Below are 15,568 nucleotides of genomic sequence, written 5' to 3' on the forward strand. Positions count from 1 at the left end.
TGTACAGTGCACCCCACTTGTAAGAGTCAGATGTGTCCACAACAATTTGATTCTGATAAGCAGATGATTCTTGAAAGGGGAGTTCCAAGTTTGGGGTAAAAGGGGAATTTATGTATTAAGTGTTTTTTTTCTGCATAATAAATCAAGTAATGTCCTTATCTAAGTTCTTCAAACATGGAACAATATATTCAGTATGTTTATATAATCCTTATCAAATGAAGCAAAAATATGATGATTTGAGCCCATGAACTGCTGAACCCAGCCACAATGAGGTAGTGCGGTCAATGTTCTCCGCTAAATTTAAGCATAAATAATTAATTAACTCATATACTTATTTCTGAGTCTTTGGATGATAATTGGCACTGTGGCACCTCACTGGTTTGCACTCATTATCAGGACATGGCGCCAAAGTTCTTGACAGTATCTTACAGGCTGTGGAATCCCCAAATGAATTTCAATCATTGGTCCACTGTTTTTCATCTTTAGAAATACTCTTTCTTATTTCCGCCCACATCCACTGGCATTCTGGTAGTCGGGTAGTAATATACACAGCTGATTTCTCAAAGACTTGTACATGCTATGTCCTTTTCTTAATAAGCATGAGACAAGAGGCATGCTGTGTTCAGATTCTAACTGCCTTTTTTCTTTAATGATGTGCCATCAAACTACATTGAGTGCTGTTTTCAATGTTGTAAGCGAGCCCAGATTGACTGGTATAAGCAGACTGCCTGACTCATATGAGTGTAGTATTTAAACAGTATTAGTACAGGAACTGATTCTGTCCCAGTTTTTTTTACCATTCTTATATCAACATTTCTTATAAGTAGAGTGCACTGCATCATACATTATTTTTACTTCAGTATTAATAGTTGCTGTATGCATATAGATGCATTAGAGAAATCTATCTGGCTGTTAGCATTTGTTTTGTTTCTAGCTATTGTATGCCTCAACCCCTTTCAAATGTCCAATAAGAGATATCCTAAATACACTAATTACTCCTATATATGTTAATATCCTTTAAACCTACAGATATGACCACACTGAAACAAGTGCCTCTCTGTAATTATATTAAGGTACCACACTTTCAAAGAGAGAAAATCATGTTTCCTGTTTGCTTTCTGTGGTCATATTTAGTCAGTGTTTCACTAACAGGTGAAGGGTCCTTCCTCTGCGATTGAAGTCAGATATGCAGTCTAGCGGGCTCCAACCACACTAAAGGAATAGTGGATGATATCAGGAAAAACAAGAAACTGACAGTAAATCCCTACAGGTAACCATGATTCACCTGAAATGCCTGATTCTCTGAGGAGAGTACTCTCACTGCGTGAGGCTAACTGTTGCCTACGATGATGACATAGCACAGATGCTTCAACACGAGCTTTAACCAGCTCTGACCGGCTTCCCCTGTCTAATCTGTTCAGGCTTCTGTTCAACATCAAAGAGGATGTGGGTATGGCATATCCCGCTTTAGCCAGCATGCCCACCAGAATGATTTCCCAGTAGACCTTCGTTCCAGCCACGCCCCTAAAGTTACAACATCCAATCAGGTCGCCCCATCAGCCAGCCAGCCATTCCCAGCTTTCAGCTGGTGCCCAATTCAATCCTCTGTGAGGGTATTTTTAGCCTAGTGACTAAGGAGGCAAACAGACACACCCTCACGGTCATGTGTACCCATTCCTAATGGTAGAGGTCACCTTAATCAGTACAGTTAACAATTACTCTTGTTATTGTCATTTCTGTCCTTGATGTGTTATTGATCTTTTGTGTTTGTGCATAGTCGGGCATGTATTCAGTCTGATCCCCTGGCAGCGAGGAGACTAGGCTTGTAACCAGAATATTGTAGGTTTGGATCCTGAACAAGGAACCATTCCTGCATACCCAAATCAAATGCGTAACCTGAAATGAATCAGTGAGTTTCTAGCTACATAAAACCAAAGATTTGTATAGCATACCCTACACCATTTGCCTGGACAGTGGTATCTTTGAAGCAAAACATTAGTTGCCTTACTAACCTAACCATACCTCTTCCAGGATGCTATCACAATTTCCAACCTGGGAATCAAACTGTCAGTCTTTGGGTCACAAACACCAATCTTAAGCACTACACCACATCGTGTGACTGCAGAAATGCAGTCTAGCGGGCTCCAACCACACTAAAGGAATAGTAGATGATATCAGGAAAAACAAGGAACTGACAGTAAATCCCTACAGGTAACCATGATTCACCTGAAATGCCTGATTCTCTGAGGAGAGTGCTCTCACTGCGTGATGCTAACTGTTGCTTAAGATGAAAATGCGCCGCAGGTGTTTCAACGCTGGCTTTAACCAGCTTTGACCGGCTTCCCCTGTCTAATCTGTTCAGGCTTCTGTTCAACATCAAACAGGATGTGGGTATGGCAAAACGTGCTGCAGCCAGCGTGCCCACCAGAGTGATTTCCCAGTCGACCTTCTGTTCCAGCCACGCCCCTAAAGTTACAATGTCCAATCAGGTCGCCCCATCAGCTAGCCAGCCATTCCCATTCCAGCTTTCAGCTGGTGCCAGCCATTCCCATTCCAGCTTTCAGCTGGTGCCCAATTCAATCCTCTGTGAGGGTATTTTTAGCCTAGTGACTAAGGAGGCAAACAGGCACACCCTCACGGTCATGTGTACCCATTCCTAATGGTAGAGGTCACCTTAATAGTGCAGTTAACGATTACACTTAATATTGTCATTTCTGTCCTTGATGTGTTATTGATCTTTTCTGTTTGTCCATAGTCGGGCATGTATTCAGTCTGATCCCCTGGCAGCGAGGAGACTAGGCTTGTAACCAGAATATTGTAGGTTCGGATCCTGAACAAGGAACCATTCCTGCATACCCAAATCAAATGCATAACCTGAAATGAATCAGTGAGTTTCTAGCTACATAAAACCAAAGATTTGTATAGCATAACCTACACCATTTGCCTGGACAGTGGTATCTTTGAAGCAAAACATTAGTTGCCTTACTAACCTAACCATACCTCTTCCAGGATGCTATCACAATTTCCAACCTGGGAATCAAACTGTCAGTCTTTGGGTCACAAACACCAATCTTAAGCACTACACCACATCGCTGCCTGTTTTATGTATCAATAATGTTGGAATGACATGTGTGTGGATGTTTCCTGAGTCAATAAAGCTGCTTTGTGTCCCTTAAAGGAAGATTTTGAAGCAGTGCTTTTGTATCAGTGTATCTATTTCTGGTATAGCACAGTGAACAGTTCAGTTGGGGTCTGTAACCTGAGAGGTGGTGGTCAGTCCCAGTCGCACAGGGGAATTCAAATCCTCGGCAACACCCTACTCCTCCCTGGCCAGAGTATGTCAGTGCCAAGTACTGCCTCTCTCCTAACCCTAATATAGAGGCACAGATACTCTCATTAATCTGTACCAATGTGTGTTGATGGTGGTTTGTGTTACATTATAATGCTTTACATTATTGACATTTAGCAGACACTCTTATGAGAGTGACTTAGGTTACAATTTTTTTCACATTTTATCAATTTAAAGAGCTGGATATTTGCTGGGTAATTCGTGGGTTAAGTACCTTGTGTAGGGGTACAGCCGCAGTGCCCCAGCAAGGAATCGAACCAGCAATGTTTCATTTAGGAGCTCTGCTCCTTACCACTAGGCTACACTGTCACCCGCAAATATGGGCTTAGATACACCATGTCCTGGTGACCTTGTCTGCCAAATTAATGATAATATTAAACAATTTTAAGAGGTCAGTCTCAGCAAGGATGGGGGATAGAACCTCTTTAATTCCCAAAGTTTTTTCCCCAAACAATTAGATTAGGATGCCTGATGTAATAACAGATCTCTCAGTTTTGAAGTTGCCAGAATTAGAAAGCAGAGAATACTATGAGTAATAGTGATGGTTATGATGATGAATATGAGAATGACGGTTATGGTAATGACAGTGAAGAAGATGATGGTGGTGGTGAAGCTGTGAAACGCTGCTGTGATTGTATTGCTGTGATTCAGACTGAGTTGTGTGGAATGATCCAAGGCCTCACAAGCTGTCAGCATCTCACTGCCTCAGGCTTCTTTAGCACTCACGTATTTAACAGTCACCATGATCACAAAAAACAGCATTGGTCTAAATCACTGAGTCACGTTATTGCTCCTTTTTTCCGGGTTTCCAAAAGTTTTATCTCTTCCGTGTCTTCGTCATCAGCGCCATCTAGTGACCATGTTATGTTATGTACAAATATAAATACTTGTATAATACAGAATTAATTTCGCCTATACATTGTAGGTATATATAATATGTACACATATACTATATAATATATAAACCTAATATATATACCTATAACATACCTGATTAAGTTAGTGGGAAACATGCATTCATTTTGATCTAAAGACTTCTGCTTGAATGCTTGAAATGTGGTTTTAGATAAATATAAATAGTGAAGTTGATGCCCGCGCATGAATTCCAAAAAAATTACATTTTTAAAACATTATATTATGTTTGGTCACTGCATAATTCCATTTGTGTTATTTCATAGTTTTGATATCCTCACAATTAAGACAGTAAAAACTGAGAACAAAAGTTGTATCCAAACTTTTGACTGGTACTGAATATACACTATTTGGCCAAAAGTATGTGGACACCCTTCCTAATTATTGAGTTCAGGTGTTTCAGACACACCGATTGTTAACAGGTGCATAAAATCAAGCACATAGCCATGCAGTCTCCATAGACATACCTTGGAAGTAGAATGGTAGAGCTCAGTGACTTTAAACGTGGCACTGTCATAGGATGCCATCTTTGCCCAAAGTCAGTTCACAAAATTTCTGCCCTGCTAGATCTGCCCTGGTCAATTGTAAGTGCTATTATTGTCAAGTGGAAGCGTCTAGGAGCAACAACAGCTCAGCTAGGAAGTGGTAAACCACTTGGGGCCGCCGAGTGCTGAAGCGCGTAGCCCGTAAAAACCACCGGAAACGCGTTCTCTGGAGTAATGAATCACACTTCACTATCTGGCAGTTTGATGGACGAACCTGGGTTTGGCAGATGCCAGGAAAGCGCTACCTACCGGAATGCACAGTGCCTACTGTAAAGTTTGGTGGAGGAGGGATAATGGTCTGGGGCTGTTTTTCAAGGTTTGGGCTAGGCCCTTTAGTTCCAGTGAAGGGTAACATTAATGCTACAGCATACAAAGACATCTTAGACAATTGTATGTTCCCAACTTTGTGGCAACGGTTTGGGGAAGGCCCTTTCCTGTTCCAGCATGACTGTGCCGGAGTGCACAAAGCAACGTCCATAAAGACATGGTTTGACGAGTTTGGTGTGGAGGAACTTCAGTGGCCTGCACAGAGCCCTGACCTCAACCCCATTGAAAACCTTTGGGATGAATTAGAACTCTGATTGCGAGCCAGGCCTTCTTGTCCAACATCAGTGCCTGACCTCAGAAATGCTCTTTTGGCTGAATGGGCACAAATTCCCACAGAAACACTCCAAAATCTTGTGGAAAGCCTTCCCAGACGAGTGGAGGCTGTTATAGCTGTGGGGGGGTTCCATATTAATGCCCATGGTTTTGGAATGGGATGTCCAATAAGGTCATATAGGTGTGATGGACAGGTGTGCACATACTTTTGCCTGTGTAGTGTACAAATATAGAATAAATTATAAATGTCTGTGTGTGTGTGTGTGAGACCTTTATGAAAATTGAAAAGATTAACTAAAATGAAGTTTGAGATCATCCAATAGACATTGTTCATTGCTGTGAGTTGAGTGCGAAACATTTGGCCTGGTTATTTCAAACTCAATATCGATTGTGAGATTAGCCAATGATAACCCTAGAGGTTTACATTGCAACACTATCCCAATGAATCTAATGCCCTACCGCTAAGTGTAGTCATTATTATAGGCAAAATCAATCATTTTACATCTATGTGTGTAAAGGGCAAAAGTGGTTATAACTGTCTTTTCAGAAAGTGAGAGTACATGACTGATGTTACTGATTTTGAAGAAATAAGAAAAAGAAAAGGACCCAGAGCGAACTTTAAGAGAAAAACATTCTAATTTTTATTATATATGATTATATAATTATGTAAAAGAATAATTAATTATAATTAAACATTTCCATAAGCCACCATTCAATGTTGGGTTAGAGATGGTTGGGTTAAATTGGTTGTTACCACAGCCCCCATGCCCTGTGCTCTCAGCGCGGACCGGTATCCAGACCTGCCAGCTTCTGGCAGACAAACTTGTACGTTGTACTGTTAGAGCTCTGAAAAGACAATCTGCACGCCATCACAGGTGGGCGGCTGACTCTCTTACACTCTCCAGAACAAAACGTTTTCGGTTTTATTTGTGTATGAAATTTGAATAATCTTTCATGCCTTTTCCTGGCATGCCTATACACAGCTATGATAGGCATGCTGGTCTTAAAATTTGTTAGAGCAAGTTCAGTCTTTTTGGCATTCATGATCATCTCTACACAGCCAGCAGGTGGCGATGTCTCTTAAATTGTACGTGTGTGTGTGTGTGTGTGTGTGTGTATTTCAGGGGTGGAGGAGAGGTACTTCAGTATGGCAAAAGCACTGTATCACAGCTTCACTCATGGGATCAGTTGTGTAGCTGTGTATTGATAATCTTTCTTTCATGTCACTTTCTGTATGATGTGTGTGACAGTGTGTCAGATATGAACCTCTCAGTGCAAGTGAAGTATTTTCATGGTGTTTCGTTACATTTTATGTAATGAAATTGTTGTCAGAGATGTCCGATGGGTGATATTCTCTCCACTCTCTAATATGGACCTACTGAATGTATCTCAAAATTATTGTGGCATATGAATGTTCTCTCAAATTCATTAGACAATACAGAATTCAAAGTTCTGGTGAGCAATTAATATCCTCTATCGACCGCTGCACTTTTTTTACAGACATTAAAAATGATGCAATAAAAATATCTGACACAGTGTTATAATCTAAAGCATATTTCATTTTTATAGACTCCCGTGGAGGATTCATGGCTCAATAACATTTTTGGTTAGAAACAGAAAAAAGATTTGTTTTCAAAGCTTTTTTTATTTAGAACAAACAAAAAAAAGAAAAATCTTACATGTACATCATTAACAGACAAACAAAAAATAGTTTTGAAATTTGTAAAAGCAAAGCAAAGCAAAGCTGTAAAAATGAGTTAAATATTCCGAGTGAGGTGCGGAAGTACAGCAGAAAAAGGGGGAAATGTAGGAAGGGGGAAAGCTGGTTAGCCCTGCCTGGAGCCGTGTCCAAGTGCACTGCCCATAGTTTAACATCACAGGAACACGCAGACTCTTGGCTATGGGAGTAGGCTTTGATGCAGACCTGGTCAGACCATTTCGTGACCGTGTTCTGTGAGAACTCCAGAAGCGTTTCTTGCGTGAGACCACCCCCCCCCCCTCCCCAGACACACAAACACACACGTATATATCAGACAGCTATCATTAACCTTCAGGTAACAGCTGAGCAGACTGGCCCAGAGGAGATTGGGCTTTCTGGTTCTGTAGCGCTGGACCGAGGCATGTACGACACTGCTAGAGGTGTGTGTGTGTGTGTGTGTGTGTGTATACATGTGTGTGTATATGGAAGCATGTCTTCATGTGTGAGTGTCTGTGTTTGAGTGTGTGTGTGTGTGTGTGAGTGTGTGTGTTTGAGTGTGTGTGTGTGTGTGTGTGTGTGTGTGCTTTGTTCATCTCATGGCACCGTCTCTCTCTGGTTTCTTACTGGCTGTTGGCACGCGACTCTTTACTTCTTGCGGTAGTCCCCAGCGAATGCGCGGTGGTCCTGGGTGTCGTCGTATCGGGGGTACTGATCCCCGTACCTCCCCAGGACATCCTCGAGCCGAGCGGCTGGCTGGTCCTGGGCTCCATAGCTGGCGTAGGGATCCTCCTGGCCGCTCTGGTAGGGCTCGTAATGCTGCTGCTCCTCGGTCTGCTGCTCATAGTGCTGCTGCTCATAGTGCTGCTGATCATAGTGTTGCTGATCGTAGCCTGGCGCCTGGGGGTAGGCCTCCTCCTCGTGGTGCGGCTCCCCCTGGTGGTAAGGCTCCTCACTGCGGATGGGCTCGTCCCTGCGCTCCCCGGTTGCCCGCGGCATCTCAGCGGCGACAGCGGGGGCGGCGTCGGGCTGGGGCTCATAGCGGCGCAGGCGGCAGTTGGGGTCATACTCTGGGTCGCAGTCGGGGTGGGGTTCGATCACCCCATTCCGGGTGCCGTCGGTGTTGAGGTGTGGCTCGTAGGGCTCCTCGGGGCGTGGCGCAACCCGGGCATCAGCCGCCCTCAGCGGAAGGCACTCCTCATCATAGAGCATGTAGCAGTCGTAGCCCTCCTTCGTCTTGCCCCTCACGCCCAGCCGTGGGTGGCGGGGCGGGTCCTGGGGAGGGGGTGGGGCCGGAGCCGGGGGCCGTCTCAGCATGGCCGCTGCCGAGTGGTAGGAGCAGTAGGGGTCGTAGCGGGGGTCGCAGGGTGCGGCTCGGGCCCCCGCCGGCTCATCCTTGGGGTCCTCGTCCTGTGCGGGCCTGCTGAGGTCCGCCAGCCGGGTGGCGGTCAGGGGATTGCAGTTGTCATCCAGGAGCGGGTTGCAGGGTCTGTCGCCGGGGGGGGCCTCAATATTCTGCGCCACCAGGGGCCTCAGCAGACAGTAGGGGTCGTAGCGGGGGTCACAGACCGGGTACTGTGAGTACAGCCCAGAGGGCGCCTTCTGTACCAGCTGCGGCATGCAGTTAGGGTCCTTCTTGGGGTCGCAGCCTAGGTGGGCGTAGGATGGGGCGGGGCCGGCCGAGGCCGAGTGGCCGTAGGCGGCACGGAGGTGGTACTGCAGGCACTCCACGTCCTTGGCATCGCAGATCCTCAGAAGCTCCGCCCGCTGCTGGGCCGAGAGGAAGGGCTGGTACTGCGGGGCGTAGTAGTAGTATCCCGAACCCGGAACCTTCACCGGAACCACGGGGGCTCGGACCGGGGCTGGGGCCTTAACAGGAGCTGGGGGCGGGGCTGGGGCCGTGTAGGGAGCCTTGGGGTACACCAAGGACAGCAGGCAGTAAGGGTCTCGGTAAGGGTCGCAGGCCTTCACAGGGGCGGGTTTGGGCGGCTCCACTTTGGGCTTGGGCCTGCTGGTGTAGGAGGCCACGCAGTTGGGGTCCTCCGAATCGGCACAGGACTTGTAGATGTCCCCCAGGTGTCGCAGGTACATTTTGTAGGAGCGGCGGCCCTCCGCCCTGTTCTTGTTCTGCAGGTACGCCAGGTACATGCGGTCCAGCTCTTCCACCTGTGGAAATCGCACCCGCCCCGCCCCCCAGACACCCGCCACAGCCAATCAAAATACTGGGGGAAGGTGTGCAGGTGTGGTGGTTAACTGCACGCTAAATGAAGGTCCAATTACATATTTCCAATTGTGGGAGTCAAATTGGAAATTACATTAAACTGGAAATTAAATTTCCAGTTTTGTCTGTACGATTAACAAACCTTATAATTAAAATAATTTAAAAAATATTAAAATAATTAGACCCTCAGTTAGCATATGGTACACAGCACACCTGCAGGAAACACCATCTCTTCGTTGTCATGAAAAAAATGAAATGTGCAGTTAGAAGTACATGCCATGTCTTCAGAGACTGGTGAATATTTACATCTTTCAAAAAGCCTGACAAAGACCCATGTTAGGGTTGCACTGTTGCTTATGCAGACTCAATAGTCCAAAAACAGGATTTTTATTTTGTATAGTTTAAAATACTTTATTTTTGATGAGTAATATTTGCCTCACATGTGACACGCTTATGTACTTCCAATTAGTGCACTAACTTTTTGAGAAAAAAAAAATACTGCTCATTTTTTAATTTTTTTTGTCTGGGTGACAAAAAGTTATGATTGCTATGATTCTGTCACTCCATAGGTGGAGTAGGTCTCATGGAGGTGGAGTAGGTAGGTCTTATGTGTGTGTGGTGTGTGTGTGTGTGAGTGTGTGTGGTGTCTGTGTTTGTTTGCGTGTGTGTGTGTGTGTGCGCGTGTTCAGAGCTGTTCTCAGATACACTCACCCCCTTCTGGTTGCCTGTGTCAGTGAAGTACTTGTACCAGTTCCAGAAGTCAGAGTGCTGCTTGTACCAGCTGATGTTCCTCTTGTGGCGAATCAGCTTTGCTTCTCCTGCTAACGCACAGAAAACAGCCATGCACATGGACACACACCACAGGCTGAGCGTGAAAAGCCAAAGAGGTGTGACCCTTTTCTGCTGAGGACAAGCACCCAGCTTAAGAGCCATGCCTTTGCAGTAACTTTCAAGTGACAATCTTTTATGAATTTCTGCAGAAAGCTGATTTTGGGAATCAGGTACAACCCCTTGCATTCTCTTACGTAAAGGCATGCGAAATAATTCCAACAGTTGCGTTATGGATGGGGAACCAGCCTAGAGTGCCAGTGTGAGAGCAGAACCAGAGGGTCAAGGGTTCAAAGCCCAAATGAGACAGTGTTGCTGTCCCCTTTATAGCCAGGTGTTTTACATCAGGGTGTAACCTATGCAAGCCGCCCTGGAAATGGGCTGCAGCCCAGCAGAGAAACATGATACAAGGTACGACGCAAGCCTTTGCTTTTGCCTTTGATGTGACGGGCTCAGGTCCAGGCTACTGCCGTATGGAGTAGCCCAACATGCAATTATGCCCAATCCGTCTCTACGCTGCGCATGCAGATAACCAGGGCTTGAAGTGCTTGTTATGGCTGAGATGGGCACCGAACTCACAACCTCCTGGCATCGTGCCCGATAACCCCTCTAAAAGCAGCCTACGTGACCTGCTTGTTTGCGTTCTGCATGCTGCCGAACACACTGACAGTTTTATGGGGAGATGGCGACTGTCTGTCTTTCGAAGCGGGCTGTGCCCCCCCCCCCCCCCCCCCCCCCCCCACACACGGGGTACGGCGGCAAGTGGTGCGGTAATGAGCCGCTGGGAGCTGTTCTGCGGGGCTTCTGAAGCAGTAAAAAGCGATAATAAAAACAATAAAAGATAAAAGAGGCGCGTTCCGATTTACCGTCTCCCTTTAGGTGCTGTGCGACAGGACCGGCCCACAGAAAGTCTGCCGGGGAGGGGGGGAGGGGGGGAGGGGGGGGGGAATGGTTGTGGAAAAAAAGAAGTAAAAAAAGGCCATCAGAACCAGATGGTGTGCATTTCAGGGGCAGAAAATGCTTACCTGGTCCTAAACCACTAATTCCCCCACCCCCCCCACCCCCCCCACCCCCCCACACACACACACACACACACCACTGCAACTCCCTTCCAAGGCAAGAACAAGTGGCAGGCGTACTTCGGAACAACACAGGTGGTGCAGTGAGGATTTAATCTTCAAACGATGCATTTGGGAGCTTTGAAGAGGAACAGTGGGGGGAAGGAGGAGGTGGGGGGGGGGGGGCAAGGGGGGTGTCATGAGTTACAGGAGCTCCACAGGAGGAGCACCTATAAAAACTTAAAAGAGAAGGCTGGCTATCCGCCCCAAGGCAGGCCCAATTACCATCTGAACTGTAAAAAATAAATAAATAAATAACAGGTAAGGGGGGGTAACAGGTCGTCTGTATACACCACAACATTTTCCATATTTCTCCTACCAGAGGCTTCCCTCAGAAGTTCACTGCACAGAGGAAACAGCGCAGTCAGCAGTGACCGCTGCTTTTTCATCTCCGAGGACAATATGGCCTTTGTAGGAAAACGTACTCTCCATTTTACGCGCACACACACACACGTAGACCCTGCTGCTTGCCTGTATCCGCCACATTATTTTTTTACGAGAGTATCAGAGCCTGTTGCAGAAGACAAGTTGGGTAGCAGGATTCTTCTTGCTTCTGTCTCCAGTTTTACAGGCAAAACAGCAGAGGGGAAGCTATTAGTGCACTGGATAAAATTGTGCATTGTATATTTTTTTTGTTTGTTTCTTACAGGTAACTCACAGAAAAAGCTTCTGTCTCTGCTCCTTTCAGCTCGCTAATCTCAATTGACACAATTCATTGCTGTTCACTTTTGTGTCATACTTAAGTGTGTCTCCCAGTCAGCTGTGGATCAGAACGTGCTCTATTTTCTACCGCACGCATCTCCTCTAAATTCATTTTCTCAAATATATGAGTGGGTATTGGTGTGTGCGATACAATTCCCGTGCGATGAGATCAAAAACAGAACACTGATTCCAATTAGCAATTGATTAAATTGACTAAAAGTTTTACTCACCTGGTAACAACGCCGTTGCAAGCAGGGCTCCCGTGAAAATGTAAGAAAATGCTGGTCTTCCGGCACACGCCATTTTCAGCTTCGTCGATTCCTAAAGACATGCAAGCAAGTTGGGAACCGTGACTTTCCGATAGCCCTGGGAGCGAGCTGTGATATTAAGGCAGCCAGTCACGAAATTATAGATCATGACTGTGATCAATATGTCATGACACATACGTATGGCGCTCTCCGTTCAGCACCCGCTGTGCGAAGGCATTAAAGTGCACGAAGTCCCGGGCTGACTTATCTGTCCAACTTAAACCGCCCTACTTCAGAAAACGACATCAATTTTAACGTCACCATTTGTTTGCTTTGTGTTTTTTTTTTTTGGGGGGGGGGGGGGGGTTCAAGCTGTTGCGCGGTTTAAGATTCGGAGATCACGTTTTCTCCTAACCGCGTCTGCGGCTAAATAGCAGGAAGGAAGGGTTTCGGGATAACCTACCATTATTTCCCTGGCAAACCAGTCCTTACAGGCGAGGGCGAGGTAGCCCGGGTCTCAGAACGCGCAACCACAACGACCGCATCACGATATGGAAATGATCTGTTGTGGCCACAGCGTTAATGCCTGTTTTAATTTGCAGCGTATATTTACGCGGCATGCTGTTGGATTCGTTGCGGAGTTGATTTTGGCATCACGGCTTGAACAACAATGCGCATTTGCTTTTATATTAAAGGACACGATTAAATGAATAACGCGTTGACATGCGCGTATATAAAGTGTTATTTCGACTTTTCAAGAAGCGTGTACAGCCATACCCGTGTACTCTAAGTGGAGGCGACAAAACTTTAATTACACAACAATTTGGCCCACTAATTATGAGTAAGTATATCTACTAAGTAATAAAATTGCCCATATTTCCTTAACGACAATATGGGAAATTGCAATTACATTAATTTCGCTTTGAGGTTTAAATAAATCCGCGGATGACATGTTAATCACTGTGTGAAAAATCTAAGTAGTTATTTCCAGACGAAAGAAGTACATCAGCAGTACAGGTAATTCAATATCTGGAGGTAAATTTCAGAGGAAAATTTACTGGGTAATAACCACCCCAACACAGATGGCTGTGTGATTATGTAAATATGTGTGAATCCTGTTATATACACCACGTTCTGTTTTAGCAGATCAATTCCTCAATATCAGATCAATATCTCACCGCAATTTATATGGTGTGGCAGTTATATCATATTGTGGCTTGAGTTTAGCTTCTTGTATTACTGGTAGTACTCAAAAACCTTGGTAAACTGTGTACTTTAAAATTGGGAAAAGGCTATCATTATAACTTTTAATACACTTAAATGTTAAAAATATCAATAATAACTACACATTGATATATAACGCATAATAAGCACTGCACTGCACTGAATTCTTTCAAGGGGTATTTGATTTCCTTCCAAGTCATTCGCTGCCTGTTCAATCTGTGCGGTTGTGACCTTGTGGTTCTGGGTTCTAATCCTAGGCAAAGCAATGCATTTTGACCCTGGAGCAAGGTGCTTCAAACAAACACCTCCAGCAAAAAGGTCACATTTCCACAAATTAGGCATAATGAATATGCATATGTATTTGCAGCCTATGGGTATGTGCACCTATATATACCAGCATGGGGACCTATTTACATTTGTCATTTCCACTGATACTATACTGATAATACAGTGTCTGTAAATCCTGTAATTAGTTGAAGAAGCCTGCCATATATGCTAAAGGTATTATCTTCTGTTCTACTTCCTGCGGATCCAGAGCCCAAACATCGTTCAGTTTTAGGCTTTCAGATGACATTAAAATCAAGTACCTCTTGGGTCTATAGGATCACCACAATCTTATGAGAACAGCCAATGGGCCAGCACTACCTATACACCCCCTCTGACTGCACCCCAAAGATCTGACATGGCATACCAGGAGTCAGAATGCATAGCCTACAGCCTCTGCCCAGACTCATGACCCCCATCTCAGTACCATCCAGCCGTGATACACACCTATCACTTCACAGAACTACATATTGGAGAAAACGTAACACATTTCACTAATTATTGTAATTCTGTGCTGTTGAAGTAGAGGTGAGGTATGTGGTCTGGGTTACAGGGCAGTCCTATTGAATTAAACTGTCATAATCATAGATGTGCTGTCTTCTCTCTATATCTAAGAAAGAGCCTGGTCTGACACTGTAGTTCATTCAACTTGAATGGAAGTCACTCTGGATAAGAGCGCCTGCTAAATGAATGTAATGTAATGTCACGTAACGTAATGTAATGTAAGAAATGTTGTGTTAAATGGTCTGCCTTTAGGTAGCCCTTTTATGTCCAGTAAAGATGACCTAACTTTGCCATGCTATTTTTTTCCAGTCGTGTGGTGCATGAGTTCAGAGGGTGTCAGTGTATGCCCTGTCCATCAGCTGTAAGTGTTCATCCCCTGACCTGCTCTCAAGGCCGTTTCACCTTGGGCTCTGGTGGTGCCGAACCGAGGACTTACCTGAGTCAGGTTGGACCGGTGAGGTTCTCGGGCTCCCGGTGTCTCCGGGAGAGTGAGGGGGACGCCTGAGGTTGAGCTCTGGGGTGTCGGGGGGTGGGGGGAAACCGTGCGTTGAGCTGGAGCTCGGTACTGCTACGCTCACCCTGCCTCTCACGTTCACCTCGGGACAGTCTCTGCCCCAGCCAAGGGGTCCGCGCTGATTTAAGCGGCACCTTGATAATTAAAAACAAAAGGAGCGTCACATGAGCAGGGGCATGCTGCTAGCCGCGCTGCCATTGGCTGTAGGCGACCCAGCTGGCTGACCAATGGGGTCCTGTAATTAGGGCAGAGAGAGGGAGGCAGAGTGGAAGAAAGAGAGAGAGATAGAGACAGAGAGTTAGAGAGAGGGAGTGAGAGAGCAGCAAGGCTATGCTCGGCAAAAGCAGGAGTAAAAAAAAAAAAGAAAGAAAATCATAAAACCGATACTTAAAAGATTAACAGGCTGTAATTTGCTCCCCCCTCCAGGTTTTTTGACTCGGAACTGGAATCTGAGGTGCGGAAATGTGCCGCATAAGCGCTTCCAGAACCTTCCCACAGCCCTCCTCCGCCACATGCCTTCTGCACAGAAACTCTGCCCTGCGAAGGAAAAAAAAGAAAAGAAAAAAAAAAAACACGACAAGCACACGGTTTCAGGACAAGCTTTGACAGAGTAACATCTGCGGTCCTCTGGGAGCAGGAGTTTAATAAACCTCACTCCCTCTGCCCCTCGGCCCTGCCCGGGCATGTCGGCCCTGACAACGTGGTCATTAACAGCTGCTGCTGTCTGCAGCGATGGTGGATCTCAGGAAAGCTCAAAGCCTGTCCGACATATTTCAGCAACAT

General features: G+C 45.6%; 1 protein-coding gene across 1 annotated transcript; it reads right to left on the bottom strand.

Annotated features, from left to right (window-relative positions):
* Positions 1–7,750: 7,750 nt before the first annotated feature.
* On the bottom strand, positions 7,751–10,743 carry and1 (actinodin1). The gene is made up of 3 exons (XM_036520377.1): positions 10,731–10,743; positions 10,035–10,144; positions 7,751–9,268 (listed from the first exon to the last, which is right to left on the bottom strand). Exons 1-3 carry the CDS (start codon positions 10,741–10,743, stop codon positions 7,751–7,753), a joined length of 1,641 nt encoding a protein of 546 aa, XP_036376270.1.
* Between the last annotated feature and the right edge of the window lie 4,825 nt (positions 10,744–15,568).

Source organism: Megalops cyprinoides, chromosome 2 (assembly GCF_013368585.1).
Source record: "Megalops cyprinoides isolate fMegCyp1 chromosome 2, fMegCyp1.pri, whole genome shotgun sequence".
NCBI lineage: Eukaryota > Metazoa > Chordata > Actinopteri > Elopiformes > Megalopidae > Megalops > Megalops cyprinoides.